Below are 21,437 nucleotides of genomic sequence, written 5' to 3' on the forward strand. Positions count from 1 at the left end.
TCCTCGTTGGAGACTGGGGCCCTGGTGGTGATGGCCTGAAAGGCCTGGGGGTAGGAGGAACGTAAGCTTCAGTTATTTTTGATCTGCAGTTTTGATTTGTAAATGTGTTTTAACAGTTGGAAGAAGCACGCCAAATTCATTCTCGTTTTGAAAAAGAATTTAGTTTTAAAAATGAGGAGACGGCACAGGTTGTCAGGAAGCACCAGGAGCTGCTGGAGTGCTTGAAGGAGGAGAGCGCAGCAAAGGCAGAGCTGGCGCTGGAGCTGCACAAGACGCAGGGTGAGCAGCGCGGGGCCTCGGGCGCCTGGAGCCGTTACGGGAGCAGGCCCGGCCTCGCTGAAGGAAGGAGGCCTGCGGAATGGGGTTTGAAAAGTGAAATGTGAAACAGAGCCCACAGTGGGAGGTACCCATGGTTTGGGAGGAACAGGGTGTTTGGGAGCTGCATTGGAGGCCCCCAGCTCTTAGCTGTGCTGCCCTCAGGGGCGGTGTCCGGGCTGCTCCCTCCCAGCAGGCTGTCCTCTGTTGCCCGTGGCCCCGTCTCTCAGGGTCTCAGCTGGTCCTAGACACCTCCGGCTCTCAGCTCTGCTGCCCTCAGGGGCGGTGTCCGGGCTGCTCCCTCCCAGCAGGCCGTCCTCAGTTACCCGTGGCCCCGTCTCACGGGTCTCCTTGCTTAAGGTCTCAGTGCAAACCATGGAGCAGGTGTGGATACGGGGTGATGTCAGCCCTGCACCCAGGGCTGGCTTTCTCAGAGCATCTCTGTGTCCCCCAAAGGTACCCTCGAGGGATTCAAGGTGGAGACTGCGGATCTGCAGAAGGCGCTGGCCGGGAAGGAGGATTCTGAGCACCGCCTGGTTCTGGAGCTGGAGAGCCTGAGGCGGCAGCTGCAGCAGGCGGTGCGGGAGCAGGCGGCACTGAGGGAGGAGTGTGCCCGTCTGTGGAGCCAGGGGGAGGCTGCAGCCGCGGACGCCGAGGCCAGAGAAGCTGGTGAGGAGCGTGGGCTCTGGAGGGCAGTGCGAGCTGTGGGACGTGGGCGCGGCTGCCGCGGCTTCCCCAGCTCCCGGGGACACTCAGTATCTCTAGAGGGCCGAGTGTGAACCAGCACGCTGCTTCTCTAGAACGCTGGGCGTGGGAAGCTTGTGTGGGGTGGGTGAGGGGTCCTCCGGCCTTGCTGTCCTTTCGGAGAAGGTGGGTTGTCTGTTGGCCCCGCTGGTTGGAGGGTCCCCCACCTCTGTGAGGTGGAAATAAGAGGAGTTCTGAGTCCATCATAGCAGCTGCAGGCAGAGCCAAGCCGCAGCAAACGAGAGCTGCTTTACGATCTCATTTAAAACGGCCAAGTGGGGCCGGGCGCGGTGGCTCACGCCTGTAATCCCAGCACTTTGGGAGGCCGAGGCGGGTGGATCACGAGGTCAAGAGATCGAGACCATCCTGGTCAACATGGTGAAACCCCGTCTCTACTAAAAATACAAAAAATTAACTGGGCATGGTGGTGCGTGCCTGTAATCCCAGCTACTCAGGAGGCTGAGGCAGGAGAATCGCCTGAACCCAGGAGGCGGAGGTTGCGGTGAGCCGAGATCGCGCCATTGCACTCCAGCCTGGGTAACGAGAGTGAAACTCCGCCTAAAAAAAAAAAAAAAAAAAAAACGGCCAAGTGCCCGATACTAGCCCAATTAGGAAAACATCATTTTAACAAAATTAGTTTATATAAACATTTTTAGATACTTTGGTTTTAAAGCCATTTAAAATGAAAACGGTCAAAACATAAGAAGCTTAAAATGTCGAGCCTGCAGGGAACTGTGTCCTCAGCAGCTTGCTGAGCTTGAGCAAAGGCTTTTCCCAGGGCTGGGGTGTCCGCCCTCAGTCCCGATGCTATGCCTTCCCCGTCGCTGTCTCCGACTCTGGCTTTCTCCCCATGCCTTTTCAGCTCATACCAGTCTGGTCCTGCCACCCACATGCCCACTCTTCCACCCTGCAGACGCCCCGCACTCCTGGGATCTCAGGCTCCCACCCCGCAGATGCCCCGCACTCCTGGGATCTCAGGCTCCCACCCCGCAGACGCCCCGCACTCCTGGGATCTCAGGCTCCCACCCCGCAGACGCTCTGCACTCCTGGGATCTCAGGCTCCCACCCCGCAGACGCTCTGCACTCCTGGGATCTCAGGCTCCCACCCCGCAGACGCCCCGCACTCCTGGGATCTCAGGCTCCCACCCCGCAGATGCTCTGCACTCCTGGGATCTCAGGCTCCCACCCCGCAGACGCTCTGCACTCCTGGGATCTCAGGCTCCCACCCCGCAGACGCCCCGTACTCCTGGGATCTCAGGCTCCCACCCCGCAGACGCCCCGCACTCCTGGGATCTCAGGCTCCCACCCCGCAGACGCCCCGCACTCCTGGGATCTCAGGCTCCCACCCCGCAGACGCCCCGCACTCCTGGGATCTCAGGCTCCCACCCCGCAGATGCTCTGCACTCCTGGGATCTCAGGCTCCCACCCCGCAGACGCTCTGCACTCCTGGGATCTCAGGCTCCCACCCCGCAGACGCCCCGTACTCCTGGGATCTCAGGCTCCCACCCCGCATACGCCCCGCACTCCTGGGATCTCAGGCTCCCACCCCGCAGACGCCCCGCACTCCTGGGATCTCAGGCTCCCACCCCGCAGACGCCCCGCACTCCTGGGATCTCAGGCTCCCACCCCGCAGACGCCCCGCACTCCTGGGATCTCAGGCTCCCACCCCGCAGACGCCCCGCACTCCTGGGATCTCAGGCTCCCACCCCGCAGACGCCCCGCACTCCTGGGATCTCAGGCTCCCACCCCGCAGACGCCCCGCACTCCTGGGATCTCAGGCTCCCACCCCGCAGACGCCCCGCACTCCTGGGATCTCAGGCTCCCACCCCGCAGACGCCCCGCACTCCTGGGATCTCAGGCTCCCACCCCGCAGACGCCCCGCACTCCTGGGATCTCAGGCTCCCACCCCGCAGACGCCCCGCACTCCTGGGATCTCAGGCTCCCACCCCGCAGACGCCCCGCACTCCTGGGATCTCAGGCTCCCACCCCGCAGACGCCCCGCACTCCTGGGATCTCAGGCTCCCACCCCGCAGACGCCCCGCACTCCTGGGATCTCAGGTGCTCGGGAGGCAGAGGAGCCGGTGCTTTTCATTCCTTCCAGGACCTTCGTGGTCTCGGGGTCATCCCTTCCCAGCACAAACTGGAGTTATAAGCTTGGGCATCGAAGGAACCGCCTCAGCCAATTCAGAAGTCTCATTTTTTGTTTCAAAAACTTTTTTTTTTTTTTTTTTACGTTTTACTCTTTAGAAAACAACCAGCTTTTAATTTTTGTGGCCATTCTCATTTGCTGTCTTCTGTCTTGTTGATCTTTGCTCTCGTTCCTTTGCTCATATGGTTTTTTTTTTTTGAGACAGAGTCTTGCTCTGTCACCCAGGCCGTTGTGCAGTGGCATGATGTCAGCTCACTACGACCTCCTGCCCCAGCCTTCTGAGTAGCTGGGATTACAGGCACGCATCACCGCACCCAGGTGATTTTTATATTTTTGGTAGAGATGGGGTTTCACCACGTTGGCCAGGCTGGTCTTGAACTCCTGACCTCAAGTGATCCACCTGCCTCAGCCTCCCAAAGTGCTGGGATTACAAGTGTGAGTCACCGTGCCCGGCCAGCTCCTGTGGTTTCTGGCTTTCTTCGCTCTGTGGGCTTTCTGGGTTGGACGCCGGCGGGCACGTTTGCCGCCTCGCAGGCCGTGGTTTGGGTCGTGCCTCTGTTTGTGCCCCAGCCGCTCCACCTGTGGTGCTCGTGTTGGCATTTGGGTCACACAAGCTTGTGATTCTCTGGCCCGGTGTGGAAGGCGTTGTCCTGCGGGGTGTTTTAAACTCTCTGTGATCATGTCCAGACTTTGTCTTCTTTATTTCGTTCATTTTTGTCATTCCTGTTTATCCTGTTTCTATTTTTTACGTACATTTCTGAGGTTGAAGGATTAGCCTGGTGCTTCTCCCCTCGTATATCTTTTCTAGTCCTTTCATTTTGAGTCTTTTTTTAATGCTCTGTTTTAGTTGTGGCTCATGTGGATACCGTGTTCATGACTTTTTAAAAAATCCTACCTGTAGGCCGGGTGCGGTGGCTCACGCCTGTAATCCCAGCACTTCCGGGGGCCAGGCGCGGTGGCTCACGCCTGTAATCCCAGCACTTTGGGAGGCCGAGGCGGGCGGATCACGAGGTTGAGAGATCGAGACCATCCTGGGCAACATGCTGAAACCCCGTCTCTACTAAAAAATACAAAAATTAGCTGGGCGTGGTGGCGTACACCTGTAGTCCCAGCTACTTGAGAGGCTGAGGCAGGAGAATCGCTTGAACCCAGGAGGAGAGATTTCAGTGAGCCGCGATTGTGCCAATGCAGTCCAGCCTGGTGCCTGGCGACAGAGTAAGACTCTGTCTGAAAAAAAAACAACAAAAAAAAACCTTACCCGTGAGTGTGTCTTTTGGTCCAGTTAAGCCAGTGTCTTTTGGCCGCACCTGCTGCTCCTGGTGTTTCCTCTCTGCCCGCTTGGCCTTGGCCTTGCTCTGGGTGGATTTTCCTTGGCCAGCTGTGAAGTCCTCACTGTGGAGTTGGCTGCTGCCAGGCTCAGGCCAGCGTCGTCTCCCCACGGGCCTCCAAGTGCTCTGCTCCCGCACGACGTGTGTCCACAGAGGGAGGCTGGGAGGGCCTGGAGTCTCCTCCGTCGCCGCCTCCGCGAGTCAAGTTGTGCTGGAGACGTGCCTCCAGGTGCTGTTTCTTTTCCGTTGAGGCGCTCGTTTTCCGGCTTCTCCTCAGGGACTGTTCAGGAACGGCTTGAACGTCCTCCATCGCTCTTAGCGCCGGGGCCCGCGTCTCCGTCCAGGCTCTTGGCGCCGGGGCCCGCGTCTCCGTCCAGGCTCTTAGCGCCGGGGCCCGCGTCTGTCCAGGCTCTGCTGTCGTGTCTGGCATCCGTCGTTGCGTCTCCCCCGATGCTTTCTCTGCTTGCCCCCTGCTGTCGAGGGGCAGCCTTGTGGCCGGGCCCCTCCCTGTGGATTCTGCTGTCCTGTTTCCAGTGTCTTCGTGCCCAGCCAGCAGTAGCTGGGCCGCACTCTTTGATGGGGGAGACCACCTGGTGTTTTATCACCACGAGCCCTTGGACTTCAGCCCAGTCACCTCGTTAGTCAGGACTCCTGGCAGAGAAAGGGGTGTGCAGCCTGTGTATTCTTGAACCGCCTGGTGAGGCCTAGGCCCAGTGGCCAGGGCCCCTGTGGCCAGCACCAGTGTTGTGCCCTGGGTCTGGGCACATGGGACTGAGCACCACGGAGGCTTCTTCCCAAGGCCGTGGTGGCCCCTCTGCTGCTTTGCCTCTGGTTCAACCCCCGCTATGAGGCCTGGCCCACCAGGGAGTGCCCTGGCAGGTGGACGCGGGCCCTGGGTGTCCGCAGCCTGTCGGGTCCCTGCAGGCCCCAGGATGGAAGCCGAGGCTTACCACAGGCCCTGCAGTGGCAGGTCCCTGGCATGCTGGGCACGGATCTCATGGAGCCCTTTAACCTCCCGAGCCAACTCTGTTTTGTCACTGGGAAATTCTCATCATTTCTCTGGGGTCCTCTTGGTTTGCTTCCATTCTGATGTTGTTAACCCTGCCTTAGTTTCTCACTCTGGTTTCTTTCTTTTCCTTTCACCCTGGACCTGCAGTCGTGTGACTGCACCCCGGCTACCGGCATACCCACCGTGGCCCTGACCACGCTCCTGGCAGGGCCCACGTGCAGCGGCCCGGCCTGGCTGTGTCGCATGGCACCTCCTCTGCCGTGAGGTGTGTTTCGTGGCCCTCTTCCGGTGGCGTCGCCGGTCCCGTTTGTTCTCTTGTTTCCTCAAAAAGTCCATGGGGCGGCACCTGCACAGGCGGTTGTGGGCATGGTGGACGCTGAGTCTAGAGACTGTTCAAGGCCGGCAGTGGTGCCCGGAGCCTTCACTGGCTCTAACTCTCAGGTTCTAGGCTGCACGTTTCTGCTTCTGCCTCAGTAAATGCACGCTTTCATTCGTAGGCACAGCTGTCACTGCAGCACACAAGGACTCAGGTTTGTAAAGACACACGAGTGATTTCTGTGTGATGTGCTGTGTGTTTGCACTGGATTTTGTGAATTATTTACTAAAGAACTTCAGAACTTCTGTGGCAAACAGTAAATACAGCGATACTCCAATGGTCAGTATTCACAGGAGTGGGTGGTGGAGCCCCATTTCAGTCCCCAGCAACACGGGGGCGTTTCTCTGATGATACTGCCTGTAGTCCCTGAGCCACAGTTTCTGCTGCTTTTCAGGAGCTCTCGTGGCACTTGTAGCTGTTGTTGGGCCGGGTCCCTGCTCTGGTCTCCTGGGAGGGCCTGGGCCTGCTCAGTCCCCTGGGCCTGCTCAGCATGGGGGTCGCTTGCTCAGCCAGCGAGAATTGCTGTCCTCCTGTGCCTCCCTGAGGCTGCGTGTGTGTCGCAGGCGCCCGGCCCCAGTGCATGGCCCAGTGCCCTTGGCCCTGAGGATGATGATGTTCTGGGCCGAGCGGAGCCCGGGTCGTGTCCGGGGCCAGGAGTGTAGCTGGGGAGCACCTGTCCTCGGGCCCCACCCCTCGTCCCAGGTTGTGAGTGGCACTGCCACGGCAGCATGTTTACAGTGGAGTCGCCATCGCTGCTGACAGCGGCGTGAGCATTTATTGAGAATGTTACTTGCTTTCGTCATGATAGCTTGTTATAAAACACTAACAATTTTATAGATCAAAATGTTTTTTTGGAAACTGGTGAAATGGCAATTAACATGTACGAATTTAATAATTTAGTTTTTGGATGGCTTAAAGACTTCAGGATTCAGGCTGGGAGTGGTTGCTCACACCTGTAATCCCAGATCCAGACTCCGTCTCAAAAACCAGTGATAAATAAAGACTTCAGGATTCAGCAGCAGAGAGCCCCTTTTCTCAAGATGCTTTTTAATCCGCAGTTTGCACTTGGGCTGGGGCTTCACTGCCCAGGGTCTCAGGCTGTCTGTGCTGCTAGAACAGAATTCTTGAGGCTCGGGGATTCATCACAGACGGACCTTTGTGGCTCGCAGTTTTGGAGGCTGGGAAGCCTAAGGTGAAGGTGCCAGCAGCTTTGGTGTCTGCTGAGGGCTCGGTCTCTGCTTCTAAGGCAGAGCCTTACACGCTGCGTCCTCTGGAGTGGAGAGCTGTCTCCTCAGGATCTCTATGGGGCAGAGGTGGAAGGGCCGAGAGGGAGGGCCCATGCCCACAGCCCTCTGATCTAGGCATCCCAACTGCTGCGAGGGTGGAGCCCTTCTGGCCTAATCACCTTTTAAAGGCCCCTCCAGTACAACCACACTGGCAATGAAATTCCAGCATGAGTTTTGGAGGGGACAGAAATTTAAACGTGATACCCAGTTAATTTTATTTATTTATATTTATGAGACGGAGTCTCACTTTGCTGCCCAAACTGGAGTGCAGTGGTGATCTTAGCTCACTGCAACCTCAGCCACTGCACACTCTGCTCCAGATGCAAGTAATTTTCTTGCCTCAGCCTCCTGAGTAGCTGTGATTACAGGCGTGCACCACCACGCCCGACTGATTTTTGTATTTTTAGTAGGGACGGGATTTCAACATGATGTCCAGGCTGGTCTCAAACTCCTGACCTCAAGCGATCTGCCTGCCTTGGCCTTCCAAAGTGTTGGGATTACAGGCGTGAGCCACCGTGCCTGGCCTAGATTCGCTTTTGATTTACCGGTGGGGCATTTGCTTTTCCCCCAGACACGTCACAGCTCCAGGGACTCAGCACCGTCCGTCGTCTGCTGGGACTGGGCTTGCGTGGAGAGGGTCTTAGTTGTGTGTTTCTGTCAGGGAGAGTGCTGTGAAGACAGAATTCCTGGAGAATTACCTGATGTGTCACTCAGAAGTATTCTTCTCAGGCTTAAAAAATTTATTTTAGCCAATTTTGTTTTAAAAGATGGGCCTTTTACCCCAAAGTCATGTGACTTCATTTTGGGTGGGTTTTGAGGGAATCATCATCAGGAAATGCACATGTGTGTGCCCTGCTCACTACGGCCCCTGAGGTGCAGGGTTCCCCGTCTCTGGTTTGCCTCCTTAGCTCTCCGGAAGAAAGCGGAGGATCTGGTCACGGAACAGTCGGAGACCAGGAAGCAGGCTGAGAAGGACCGCTCAGCCCTGCTCGCCCAGATGAAGATTTTGGAGTTGGAGTTGGAAGAACAGCTGTCTCAGCATCTCGGGTGTGCCAAGCAGGCAGAGGCTGTCACCGCCCTGGAACAGCAGGTGGCGTCTCTGGACAAGCATTTGCGCAGCCAGCGGCAATTCATGGATGTAAGAATTCTGAATAATGCGTTTTATTTGCATCCCTGAAAGCTGCCGTTACAGCCTGAGCTTCTTTCTAGATCGTTACAGAAGCTTCTCTGGTGGGATGTTGAGGAGGGTGTCCCACACCTGCTGCACGGGGGCACCCGGGTCACTGACTCCTGGTGGGGTGTCTTGGTTGCCCATGTTTGTGGCTCAGGCCTCCGAGGGCCGCCTTCCCTGGTCTTGCCACGCTCCTTCTCAGTCCCAGAGGCGTCCTTTGGGGCCAGGCTGAGCCCGCACTGCATGCTTTCACCAGCTCCTGTCCTCCTGCCCACCAGTTCCAGACGTTCCTGTGTTCCATGCAGAGGCCCACTGTTCTGTACTTACCCCCCTTTTACAAAGGGGCTGTGACGAGGGGGACATTTGGAGTCAGAGCTGCTGGGTGGTTGCGCTTCCACGTGCCGTGAAAGCCTGGGCCTTCGCTGCAAGGGTCACGTGGGCCCCGTTAGGCAGTTCCAACATGCTGTTCTTGTCCCAGGAGCAGGCCACCGAGAGGGAGCATGAGCGTGAGGAGTTCCAGCAGGAGATTCAGAGGCTGGAGGGGCAGCTCCGCCAGGCGGCCAAGCCGCAGCCCTGGGGCCCTCACGACAGCCAGGTGAGTCCGCGCGGTGTGCGGGGCCGCGGCTTGCTGTCTTCTGCTGTGTTTTTAAGCTTTAACTTTCTTTAACTTTTTGCCTTCCATGTACGTGAACACGGCAGCAGGCGCCGCTGGATGGAGAGGTGAGGAGGCGTCGACGAGACAGGCACTCCCTGCGCTCGCGCCCAGGCTCCCCCTCGCCCGCGGGGACCGTCCTGCCGCCCACTCGCTTCTCACTCTTGCTTGGGCTGCGGCCACCTGCTTTCCTTGGTCTGAGGAAGCTCTAGTAGGTTTGTTTATTCTTTTTAAAAATTAACGGTGGATTCACATGCAGCTGTTAGAGGTAAGACTCTGATCCCTTGGGGCAGAGGTCACATCTGCAAAACTGGAACGCAGTGTCACAGCCGGTATGGGACCGCCGTCCAGGGACCCTCCTGTGCCCTTTCACGGCCATGCCATCGTCCTTTCTCTGGCAACCACTCCCCTGTCGTCTGCTTCTAAAACTTTTCCATCTTTCTGATGTGTGAAGTCTGTCATCTCTGGGGATTGACACTGTTCACCGACTCTCTGGAGATTGATCCAGCTTGCTGAGTGTAGCCATAGCTTCTTCTTTTCGTTCCTGAGTAGTATCCCTTCACCCAGTTGTTCTTCCCTTGGGCCTCCCTGTGCGACTTGGCTCCGGGAGAGGGCGTGGGGCATCCATCCGTTCGCTCTCTGTTGTTTTGTTTGGAAGATGGGTTTTTGTGAAACAGTCTCTTGTATTTTTCAAGCATTTTTTGTTGTTTTAGGTCGAGTTGTTACAACAAAAGTTGAGAGAAAAATCAGATGAATTTAATGAATTGGCTCTACAGAAAGAGTCGGCAGACAGACAAGTGTCAATGCAGGAAGACGAGATTGAACGTCTGGAGGAGATGAACGTCAACATGAGAAAAAGAGTGGCCCAGCTCCAGGAGGAATTGGAGAACCAGAAAAACATTGTGAAAGAGTTGGAACAAGTAAAGCGCTCTGCGTCGTGGCTGGGCGTGTCCGAGGCATCCCCGCACGCGTGGCTTCGTCGCTGAGCTGGCGGGGAGCGGGCGGGGCTTCCTTTTTCACTCGCACCCTCCATATCTGCGCCAGAAACACAGGCGTCAGGGATAAACAGGAGTCACTGGTGACGGGGCGGCAAGCGCACTTTGACCTTTCTGGAGATACTTGTTTTATTTGCTGTGGTCGCATTTTATAACATTTCTTTATGTCTCAGGAACTCTGAATTTATCCTTAATATTTCATAACGTAAACATTTATGATTTCAGGTTAAAAAAAACTTATCTTATTAAATACTTTGATGAGAACCCCTTGTAATTCTTCCAGTTTTTGAGTTGAGCAGCTTACGTCAGCTCCCAGTGGCAAGCTCTCCAGTGACGGTTTTGCGTTGCTGTTGTTTCTCGTGCTCTGTTTTTGTTTGTGTCTGAGAGTTTAAAGAGGGGCTGCGGCGCCGAGCTGGGTGGCAGGTCTCAGGGCTGCCTGTCTGCACTTCTGGGTGGCAGCTTTGCCCTCCTCCTCTGTGAGCATTTAGCTAAAAGGAATTCAGCTGACTTTTCTGTCACCAGGGATTGAAAGGTTACTTGGAAAGTGAGGCTCAGTAAGAAATTTGATTTTAGAATCAGTCGTTTGACCCTCAGACCCAAACCCTGCTTCACACATGAGAGGAGGCTTTCTCAGGTGTGTCTGATGCTTTTTTTTGAGACGGAGTCTCCTTCTGGAGTGCAATGGCGCGCTCTCGGCTCACTGCAACCTCCGCCTCCTGGGTTCAAGCGATTCTCCTGCCTCAGCCTCCCGAGTAGCTGGGACCACAGGCGCCCACCACCATGCCCAGCTAATTTTTGTATTTTTAGTAGAGACAGGGTTTCACCATGTTGGCCAGGATGGTCTCGATCTCTTAACCTCAGGTGATCCGCCCACCGTGGCCACCCAAAGTGCTGGGATTACAGGTGTGAGCCACCTCACCCAGCCAGTTGTGTTTGATTCTTGTAAGTGCTGACGAGGATTACTAAGTTGGGCCTTTCCTGAGGACCTGATGTGTTTCCATTCCGGTGTGGCAGGGAAGACTGCTCATTGTCACCTGTGCTTGGAGCGGAGTTGTCCCCTGACTGGCCACTGCCTGTGTTTCAGTGACAGCTGCTCCAGGGCTCCCGCACCCATTCCTTCCGCCTCCATTCAGCAGACGTTTACTGAGCTTTAGGGGATGCCAGGGCTAAAACATGGTTTTTTTCCCTGCGTGAAATTGGACTTTATATGCAATATTATATGCCAGTCTCCTGCACATGTAATGCATTGTGACCATTTTCTTCATATTAAATATTCTTTAAAAAATTTTTTCTGGGGCCGGGTGCGGTGGCTCACGCCTGTAATCCCAGCACTTTGGGAGGCCGAGGCGGGTGGATCACGAGGTCAAGAGATCGAGACCATCCTGGTCAACATGGTGAAACCCCGTCTCTACTAAAAATACAAAAAATTATCTGGGCATGGTGGTGCACGCCTGTAATCCCAGCTACTCAGGAGGCTGAGGCAGGAGAATTGCCTGAACCCAGAAGGCGGAGGTTGCAGTGAGCCGAGATCGTGCCATTGCACTTCAGCCTGGGTAACAAGAGTGAAACTCCGTCTCAAAAAAAAAAAAAAAAAAAATTTTTTTCTGGGCAGGTAATATTCATTGCATCAGCATACCATCAGCCATTGCCCAATTTTTTTGGCGAGTTTTTGTCAGTTTTGGATCTATTGGTAATAGTTTGGTGACTGTTACTGTAGATGAATTCCTCACAGTGGACTCGGGCACGGGCTGTGACTCTGGGTCATGTCCTGCACCAGGCAGGCCTCTACCATGAGAGGGCAGGGTTCTGGGTGCTGGTGTGTGCAGGTGCACCTGGCCTGCTTTGGGAGCAGCTGAAGATGGTCTGTGTTTTAATAGGCAGCAGTTTGAGGTACTGAATTCCCAAATATCTGCCTAAAATAGGTTTCCTGTTTTTAATAGGATAAAGAGACGTTAAAGGAACAGCAGATGAGCAGCTTGCTTCTGGCGTCCACGTTGCAGTCTACGCTGGATACAGGCAGATATCCTGAGCCTCCTTCAGGCAGTCCTCCGCAGGGTCCAGAAGCCCCATTAGAGGTGACACAGAGTGCACTCCTGCAGCGAGAGAGCGAGGTGAGTGCGAAGTGGGGCCTTGGGACTGCAGGTCAGTGTCCAGTGGCGTCTCGAAGGTCCGACATCCAGTGACGCAGATGATGGGCTTGTGACCACTGTATTCCTTCCAGCTTCACCATTTGCATGTGGGTGTAGGCACGGGGAGTAATACCTGTTTTAGGCATGTGCTTTTAAATCTCTCAAAGCTATTTTAATAATTTCTAAGTCAATTCTTAATAGAATATTAGATGACTTTTAATACTTCCCTTCTTTTGTTTTAATGAAAGGTTTTGGACTTAAAAGAACAGCTAGAAAAGATTAAAGGTGACTTAGTAAGTAAGAATGAAGAAATACAGCACCTGAACTTAAAATTAGACCTGCAGAATGACCAGACTGCCATCAGCCTCAGAGAACTTCAGGAGGAGAACGTGAGCTTGAAGGTAAGCTACAAAAGGTCTACGCGACGCCCGAGTTTGTATCGCTTACTCTGGTGCCATGTGGAGCGGCTGCAGGACCCTCATCAAGGAGTGGGTGGGGGGCGGGGGAGTGTCTGGCCTTCACAGACGCCCGTGGCCCCCATGTGGCAGACAGCTGCATAGAGCACCTGATTCTGCCTGGGCCATGTGCACAGAGCAGCTCTCCAGGGATCTTGAGTCGGGAGCCCGAGACCCCTGCCCCAAACTCTGCTTTCTGAATGCAGCCCTGATGGTCAGGGATCTGAGGATAGTCGGGGATCTGAGGATGGTCCAGGATCTGAGGATAGTCAGGGATCTGAGGATGGTCAGAAATCTGAGGATGGGCGGGGATCTGAGGATGGTCGGAGATCTGAGGATGGGCGGGGATCTGAGGATGGTCTGGGATCTGAGGATGTTCGGGGATCTGAGGATGTTCGGGGATCTGAGGATGTTCCGGGATCTGAGGATAGTCGGGGATGTGAGGATGTTCGGGGATCTGAGGATGTTCCGGGATCTGAGGATGTTCGGGGATCTGAGGATGTTTGGGGATCTGAGGATGGTCGGGGATCTGAGGATGTTCCGGGATCTGAGGATGTTCGGGGATCTGAGGATGTTTGGGGATCTGAGGATGGTCGGGGATCTGAGGATGTTCCGGGATCTGAGGATGTTCGGGGATCTGAGGATGTTTGGGGATCTGAGGATGTTCCGGGATCTGAGGATAGTCGGGGATCTGAGGATGTTCGGGATCTGAGGATGTTCCGGGATCTGAGGATGTTCGAGGATCTGAGGATGTTCGGGGATCTGAGGATGGTCGGGGATCTGAGGATGGTCGGGGATCTGAGGATGTTCCGGGATCTGAGGATGTTCCGGGATCTGAGGATGTTCGGGGATCTGAGGATGTTCGGGGATCTGAGGATGTTTGGGGATCTGAGGATGGTCGGGGATCTGAGGATGTTCGGGGATCTGAGGATGGTCGGGGATCTGAGGATGTTCGGGGATCTGAGGATGTTCCGGGATCTGAGGATGTTCCGGGATCTGAGGATGGTCGGGGATCTGAGGATGTTCCGGGATCTGAGGATGGTCGGGGATCTGAGGATGTTCGGGGATCTGAGGATGTTCCGGGATCTGAGGATGTTCGGGGATCTGAGGATGTTCCGGGATCTGAGGATGGTCAGGGATCTGAGGATGTTCCGGGATCTGAGGATGGTCGGGGATCTGAGGATGTTCGGGGATCTGAGGATGGTCCGGGATCTGAGGATGGTCGGAGATCTGAGGATGGTCTGGGATCTGAGGATGGTCAGGGATATGAAGAGAGGCATTTCCCCGGGACAGCAGCTGTGGGCTGAGAGAGGCGCGGGGCTGTGGCTGGCTTGCCCTTCTCAAGGAGGTGACTTCAGTTAGTGGCCACTCAATGTTTCTCTTCCCACTGGCATGATAGGAAAAAAATCTTTAACATTTTATTTTTTAATTTTTGTGGGTACATGGTAAGTGTATATAAAAAAATTATTTTTAAATCTTTTCTGTTATCTTAATGTAGCTGTGCTTTTGAAGCAAAAAAGAAAACCAGAACCAACCTGTTTATATTATAGATGATACTCAAAATTGCAGAGCATTCCTAGCTTTCCAGATGCCCCTGAAAGACGTGTAGAATTGTGTGTGATGGCCATGTGCCGTGGCTTGGTGAACGGGCTCGGCGTGGGAGATAGTGGAGAGTGGTAACATTTACGTCTGATTCTCTCACCAAGGCTACATGTGAATGATTTTAACCTTGGTGGAGTAAAAGGGAGTTTTAGGCTGATCGGTGACAAGTTTTCCCTGTGGAGGCTCTTCCTTAGTTAATAAGATGAGGAGCAGATAAGAGCTCATTTTACTACTTCTTTGCTGATGATTTTGAGACAGATTGCCTGGAAAACTACAGTAATTGATTTTTGAAATCCAAACTACTATGTTATTTTATTTATTTGTGTTATTTTATTTTTTAAGAGACAGGGGCTCCTTCTGTCGCCCAGGTGGCACAGTCGTAGCTCACTGTAGCCTCAAGCCCCTGGGCTCCAGCGATTCTCTTGCCTCAGCCTCCCCAGCAGCCAGGACTACAGGCACGAACCACCACACCTGGCTGAATTTTTTTTTTTTTTTTTTTTTTTTTTTTAGTAGAGATGGAATCTCACTCTCTTGCCCAGGCTGGTCTTGAACTCCTGGCTTCAAGCGATCCTCTCACCTCGGCCTCGTAAAGTGCTGGGATTTCAGGAATGGGCTACCTTGGCTGGCCTAATCTGTCATTTTGAACGGAGAGGATTTTATTTACTTATTGGTTTATTTTTAAACTGCCTTGAAGGAACTAGACAGAAAGGACATGAATTGAAAAACATTTTGAAATTGATTTTCCAATTTAAACCTGTAGGCTTATTGAAGGAGGACATTTTGTATCTGCAGGGTCAGAGTAACGCTCTGCGGGCTCTGTCATGATCGTGGTTGTTACTATTACTATTTCCACAGGCATTTCTGCACAACAAAGAAGAAGAGATACTGCGTGTGAGCCAGCAGCTGCAGGCACAGCAGGGTGGGATGGCAAGCCACGCTCTGGGCGAGGTAAGCCACTCTGCAGCGCTGAGGGCGAACGGGGTCTTCTCACGCTCCTGGCCGTGCCTGCGTCTCCTGCACAGGGCCTCATAGTTTGTGGGTGTGATTGGCCGGGGCCTTGGTTCTCACGCTCCTGGCCGTGCCTGCGTCTCCTGCACGAGGGCCTCATAGTTTGTGGGTGTGATTGGCCGGGGCCTTGGTTCTCACGCTCCTGGCCGTGCCTGCGTCTCCTGCACGAGGGCCTCATAGTTTGTGGGTGTGATTGGCAGGGGCCTTGGTTCTCACGCACTCCTGGCCGTGCCCGCGTCTCCTGCACGAGGGCCTCATAGTTTGTGGGTGTGATTGACAGGGGCCTTGGTTCTCACGCACTCCTGGCCGTGCCTGCGTCTCCTGCACGAGGGCCTCATAGTTTGTGGGTGTGATTGGCAGGGGCCTTGGTTCTCACGCACTCCTGGCCGTGTCTGCGTCTCCTGCACGAGGGCCTCATAGTTTGTGGGTGTGATTGGCAGGGGCCTTGGTTCTCACGCACTCCTGGCCGTGCCCGCGTCTCCTGCACGAGGGCCTCATAGTTTGTGGGTGTGATTGGCAGGGGCCTTGGTTCTCACGCACTCCTGGCCGTGTCTGCGTCTCCTGCACGAGGGCCTCATAGTTTGTGGGTGTGATTGACAGGGGCTTTGGCTTTCTAGGATGACAGTTTTCTCACATAATGTTTATAATACTTTTCAAAATTAATTTTATTGGTCGGTCACGGTGGCTTACGCCTGTAATTGCAGCACTTTGGGAGGCTAAGGAGTGTGGATCACTTGAGCTCAGGAGTTCAAGACCAGCCTGAACAACATGGCAAAACCCCGTCTCTACTAAAAATACAAAAATTAGCCAGGTGTGGTGACACGCCACTTAGGAGGCTGAGGTAGGAGAACTGCTTGAACCCAGGAAATGGAGGCTACAGTGAGCTGAGATGGTGCCACTGCACTCCAGCCTAGGTGACAAAGTGTGAGACCCTGTCTCCAAAAAAAATAAATAAAGGGACAAAATTAATTTTATGGCCAGGCTCAGTGGCTCACACCTGTAATCCCAGCACTTTGGGAACTTGAGGTGGGAGGATCACCTGAGCCCAGGAATTTGCGGTCAGCCTGGACAACATAGTGAGACCCCATCTCTACAATTTTTTTTTTAATTAGCCAGGCATGCACCAATAGTAACCAGCTACTCTGAAGGCTGTGGCAGGAAGATGACTTGAGCCTGGGAGGCCGAGGCTACAGTGAGCTGTGATCATGCCACTGTAATCCAGTTGTACTGACAGAACAGGACCCTGACTAAAAAAAATAGTAATTTTGGAGGGGACCATAGAAGTAAAAAGGAAAAGTTTGTCTACAGTCTGTCACTTTAATTTCCCTTTGACAGAGGCTACTGAGGTATTAATTATCTGTGTTAGTATTTGTTGATATCTTGTATATTTGGCAAAATTTTAAAATATCCTTTTGGGTCACATTGAAGAATGCCTATTATGGCTGGGTGGGTGCAGTGGCTCATGCCTATAATCCCAGCATTTTGGGAGGCCAAGGCAGGCAGATGACTTGAGATCAGGAGTTCAAGACCAGCCTGGCCACATAGTGAAACCCCATCTCTTCTAAAAACACAAAAATTAGCTGGGCATGGTGGCCGGTGCCTGTAATATTACTCAGGAGGCTGAGGCAGGAGAATCACTTGAACCCAGGAGGCAGAGATTGCAGTGAGCTAAGATCATGCCACTGCACTCCAAACTGGGCAACAGAGCAAGACTCTTATTTCAAAAAAAAAAGAATGCCTTTAAAAACCATTCCTTAATTTTCAAAAAAAGATTGTCTTATTTGTCCTTAGTGCTTTAGAATTTGCTTATATAATGAAAAATACATTAAAAATAGTTCACGTTAAGGACAGTATTTTAGTTCCATTAAGAATTGAATGCTTTACGGGGAGATTGGGGAGGGATAACATTGGGAGAAATGCCTAATGTGGGTGACGGGGGGGATGGACGCAGCAAACCACCATGGCGTGTGTATACCTATGTAACAGTCTTGCGAGATCTTCACGTGTACCCTAGAAGTTAAAGTAAAATTTAAAAAAAAGAATTGAAAGCTTTATAAGGTTAATCCCCAACATTTTCTTCTGAGATTTTTCTTCCAGGTATGTGCAAATTTGTACATCCTTTGTTTTCTGTTTTATAAAAAATTCTAATTTTTTATAAAGGTACAGATGTTATTTTATTTTGCTTTATATAATAAAAGTAAAATTCTGTTTAAAGGTTTGACTCTTGTTAGGTTTCCAGTTCTTTGAAGGAAAACGTGTTTGCCGTTTTCTACCCTCATTTTATGTCAGTGAAGATGTCCGTCTTCTAGAAGCATCTGTCAGGTGTGTCGGGAAGTGGAGCTCCCGCCTCCCTGGCCTGGTGCTGCTGGTTGTCACTTGTTCCGAGGCTCCGGCCACCCTAACTCCTCCTCAGCGTGGGGCCTCCCTTCCTGTGATGTTTCTTTAATTTTACTCTTTACTTCTCCCTTATTCCATAGGTTTTAATAAAGAGGGCTTACACATCTTTTGTTAAATATATCCTTTAATATTTTAGGTTTTTTGCACTGTTGTAAATGAGATTTAAAATAATTATCTAATTGTTTACTGTGAATACACACACACATTCACACACATACACCTTTTACCTTTTGTATGTTAACCTTGTTGTTACCTTGTATGTTAGTGTTTTGTGGATTCCTTAGGGCTTTTTTTTTTTTTGAGACAGAGTCTCGCCCTGTTGCCCAGGCTGGAGTGCACTGGCACAATCTCGTCTCACTGCAACCTCCACCTCCTGGGTTCAAGGGATTTTCCTGCCTCAGCCTCCCGAGTAGCTGGGATTACAGATGTGTGCCACGACGCCTGGCTAATTTTGAGTATTTTTAGTGGGGGGCGGAGTTTCACTGTGTTAGCCAGGATAGTCTTGCTCTCCTGACCTCATGATCTCCCCACCTTGGCCTCCCAAAGTCCTGGGATTACAGGCGTGAGCCACCACACCTGGCCAGTATTTTTCTCTTTTATTCTACTAATGTGGTTAACTTTATTGCGTGATTTTTTTTTGGAGATTAAACTGACCTTGCAATTCTAAGGTAAACCATACCTGGTAGTAATATACGGCCCTTTTAATATCTCACATATATTGTTGGATTTCATTTGCCAATATTTTGTTAGTGGTGTTTACCTGTGTTCATGAGGGCATGTTGGTCTGTAATTTTCTTTTTTGGCAATATTTCATAAGGCTTTGGTATGAAGGTTATGCTAGTCTCATAAAATAGGAATTTTTTCACTTCCTCTCTTTTCTGAAAAAGGTTAGTTAACATAGATGTGATTTCTTCTTTGTATGTTTTCATAGCATCAACAATGAAGCCATTTGGAGTTTGTATATCTAGAGAGGTTTATGATAGTTAATTCATTTTGTTTTCTTTTTTCTTTTTTCTTTTTTATTTTGAGACGGTGTCTCTCTGTTGCCAGGCTGGAGTGCAGTGGTGCAATCTCGGCTCACTGCAACCTCCACCTCCCGGGTTCAAGCGATTCTCTTGCTTCAGCCTCCCAAGTAGCTGGGACCACAGGTGACCACCACCATGCCTAGCTAATTTTTAGTAGAATCAGGGTTTTACCATGTTAGCCAGGGTGGTCTCAATCTCTTGACCTTGTGATCCGCCCGCCTCGGTCTCCCAAAGTGCTGGGATTACAGGTGTGAGCCACGGTGCCTGGCCAGTGAATTTATTTTCTTTAACAGGCAGGGGTATTAGGATTTCTGTTTCATGTTGTGTTCTATTTCATGTTGTGATAAGTTGTATCTTTCAAGCAATTTGTGCCTGTTGTCAAAATTGTCAGATTTCATTGCACAAAGTTTATAATTTCTCATTTTCAACCGTTTACCTCATTAACCATTTCTTCACTTGCCATTGAATATCTGCCGGTTCTGTGCTGATGGCCCTCCTTTCATTCCTGATCTTAGGGGATTTGTGTTTTCTCTTTTACTCTTGAGTCTCTCTCTAGCTAGAGTTGATCAGTGTTGTGGACGTCCCCAAAGAGTTAGCTCTCGGCTTTGTTAGTTTTCTCTCTTTCTTTCCTTATTTCTCCTCTTACTTTCATAATTGACTTTCTCCTGTCTACTTTGGGTTCCTTTTCTCTTCTTTTTCTCGTTTTTTTTTTTAGGTAGAACCTGAGGTCATTGATTATAGATACTTATTTTTTAGTATAACAATTTAAGTTTTTTGTTTTTTAACTTTATGCATGGTAAAATTAAATTTTTGGTATACAGTTTTACAAATTTTGAGAAAAGGATTTAGGCCTGTAATAATCACCACAATCCCATCACTCAGAAAGTTTTCCTTGTGCCGTTTCTTTGTGGCCACCCATCTACAACTTCCAGCCTCTGGCACCCCACGGGCCTCTCCTCAGGCCTGCTTTCCTTTCTGGAGTTCTGACTCCAGTCGGGGGTGGAAACGCACTTGAGCCTGACGCTCGCCGTTGCCGGCGTTTGTCCTGCAGTTGCTGAGTAGTGTTGTCTGGATGGACCACAGTTTGCTGATCCGTGTACCTGTTGAGGGGCGTTTGGATTTTTTCTAGGTTCTGGCAGTGATCAATCCAGTTGCTGTAAACTTTCATGCACAGCTTTTTAGGAGAAAATAAATTTTCACTTCTTTAGGTTCAATGCTTAAACCTAATTGAATGCCTGATTCCTGTTAAGTGTGTGTTTAACCTTAAAAGAAACTGTCAAGCTGGTTTCCGTAGTTGTGCGCCTGTGCTGCCTTCACCAGCAACGTGTGCGTGCTCCGGCTAGCCACATTCTCACCAGCACCTGGGAAGCTCAGGCTTTTTTCCGTGGCCATTCCGGTAGATATGTTGTGGTATGTCCTAGTGTTTCGTGTGTCCTGAATGACTGATGATCTTGAGTATCTTTTGCTGTGCTTATTTGCCATCTGTATTGTGGGGAAATGTTTGCTCAAGTCTTTTGCAGAGTTTTAAAAAGTTGAATTTTTCGGTTTCTTATTGTTGAGTTTTGGGAATTATTTGTATCTTTTTGGATACATGATTTGCAAATATTTTCTCCCAATGTGTGGCTGGTCTTTTCATTCCCTTAACAGTGTGTTTTGCAGAGCAAAACTTTTTGGTTTTGGTGAGGTCTACTTTATTAAATAATTTTTTTTAATGGATTATGCTTTTTTTCTTTCTTTTTCTCTTTCTTCCTTCCTTCCTTCCTTCCTTCCTTCCTTCCTTCCTTCCTTCTTTCTTTCTTTCATTTTCTTTCTTTCTTTCTTTCTTTTCTTTGTTTTTTTTTCAAGACAGAGTCTCTCTCTATTGCCTAGGCTTGAGTTCTGGAGTTCAGTGATATGATCTTGGCTCACTGCAACCTCCGCCTCTAGGTTCAAGTGATTCTCCTGCCTCAGCCTCCAGAGTAGCTGAGATTACAGGCACCTGCCACAACACCTGGCTAATATTTTATTTTTAGTAGAGACGCGGCTTCACCATGTTTGTCTGTCTGGTCTCCAGCTCCTGACCGTCAGGTGATCAGCTGGCCTTGGTCTTCCTAGGGATTACAGGCGTGAACCACTGCACCTGGCCGGATTATACTTTTTTTTTTTTTTTTTTTTTTTTTTTTTTTTTTTTTTTTTGAGACGGAGTTTCGCTCTTGATACCCAGGCTGGAGTGCAATGGCGCGATCTCGGCTCACTGCAACCTCCGCCTCCTGGGTTCAGGCAATTCTCCTGCCTCAGCCTCCTGAGTAGCTGGGATTACAGGCACGCGCCACCGTGCCCAGCTAATTGTTTTGTATTAGTAGAGACGGGGTTTCACCATGTCGACCAGGATGGTCTCGATCTCTTGACCTCGTGATCCACCCGCCTCGGCCTCCCAAAGTGCTGGGATTACAGGCTTCGGATTATACTTTTAAAGTTCTATCTGAGAGCTCTTTTCCTAGCCCAATTTTTCTCTTAGAAATTTCATGGTTTTACTTTGCATTCAAGTCTCTGATAATGCTTTTTCCTGTGTTTTTTTTTTTTTTAGACAGGATCTTGTTCTGTCGTCCAGGCTGGAGTGCAGTGGTGTGATCTCAGCTCACTGCAATCTCCACCTCTGGGGTTTAAGCGATTCTCCTGCCTCAGCCTCCTGAAGCTGGGACCAAAGATGCCTGCCACCACGCCCAGCTAATTTTTGTGTTTTTACTGGAGACCAGGTTTCACCATGTTGGCCAGGCTGGTCTTGAACTCCTGAGCTCAAGTGATCTACCTGCCTCG

The 21,437-nt window shown here is 51.5% G+C and overlaps 1 protein-coding gene across 6 annotated transcripts in view; it reads left to right on the plus strand.

Moving 5' to 3' along the window:
- Positions 1-21,437, plus strand: part of PCNT (pericentrin) — a 127,812-nt gene that overhangs the window by 68,061 nt on the left and 38,314 nt on the right. For 4 of the 6 annotated variants that reach the window (XM_064380279.1, XM_064380283.1, XM_064380282.1 and 1 more), the window contains 10 exons: positions 117-279; positions 772-984; positions 6,043-6,075; positions 8,116-8,345; positions 8,857-8,973; positions 9,078-9,098; positions 9,744-9,950; positions 11,966-12,136; positions 12,403-12,555; positions 15,067-15,159. In XM_064380279.1, the coding sequence (XP_064236349.1) occupies positions 117-279; positions 772-984; positions 6,043-6,075; positions 8,116-8,345; positions 8,857-8,973; positions 9,078-9,098; positions 9,744-9,950; positions 11,966-12,136; positions 12,403-12,555; positions 15,067-15,159 (1,401 nt within the window). The remainder of the gene's footprint in view (positions 1-116; positions 280-771; positions 985-6,042; positions 6,076-8,115; positions 8,346-8,856; positions 8,974-9,077; positions 9,099-9,743; positions 9,951-11,965; positions 12,137-12,402; positions 12,556-15,066; positions 15,160-21,437) is intronic. The other 2 variants (XM_064380280.1, XM_064380281.1) reach the window with 2 other exon arrangements.

The sequence above is a fragment of the Aotus nancymaae genome, unplaced genomic scaffold (genome assembly GCF_030222135.1).
Source record: "Aotus nancymaae isolate 86718 unplaced genomic scaffold, 86718_ANA_hifiasm-v0.15.2.pri h1tg000022l_1, whole genome shotgun sequence".
In the NCBI taxonomy this organism is placed as follows: Eukaryota; Metazoa; Chordata; class Mammalia; order Primates; family Aotidae; genus Aotus; species Aotus nancymaae.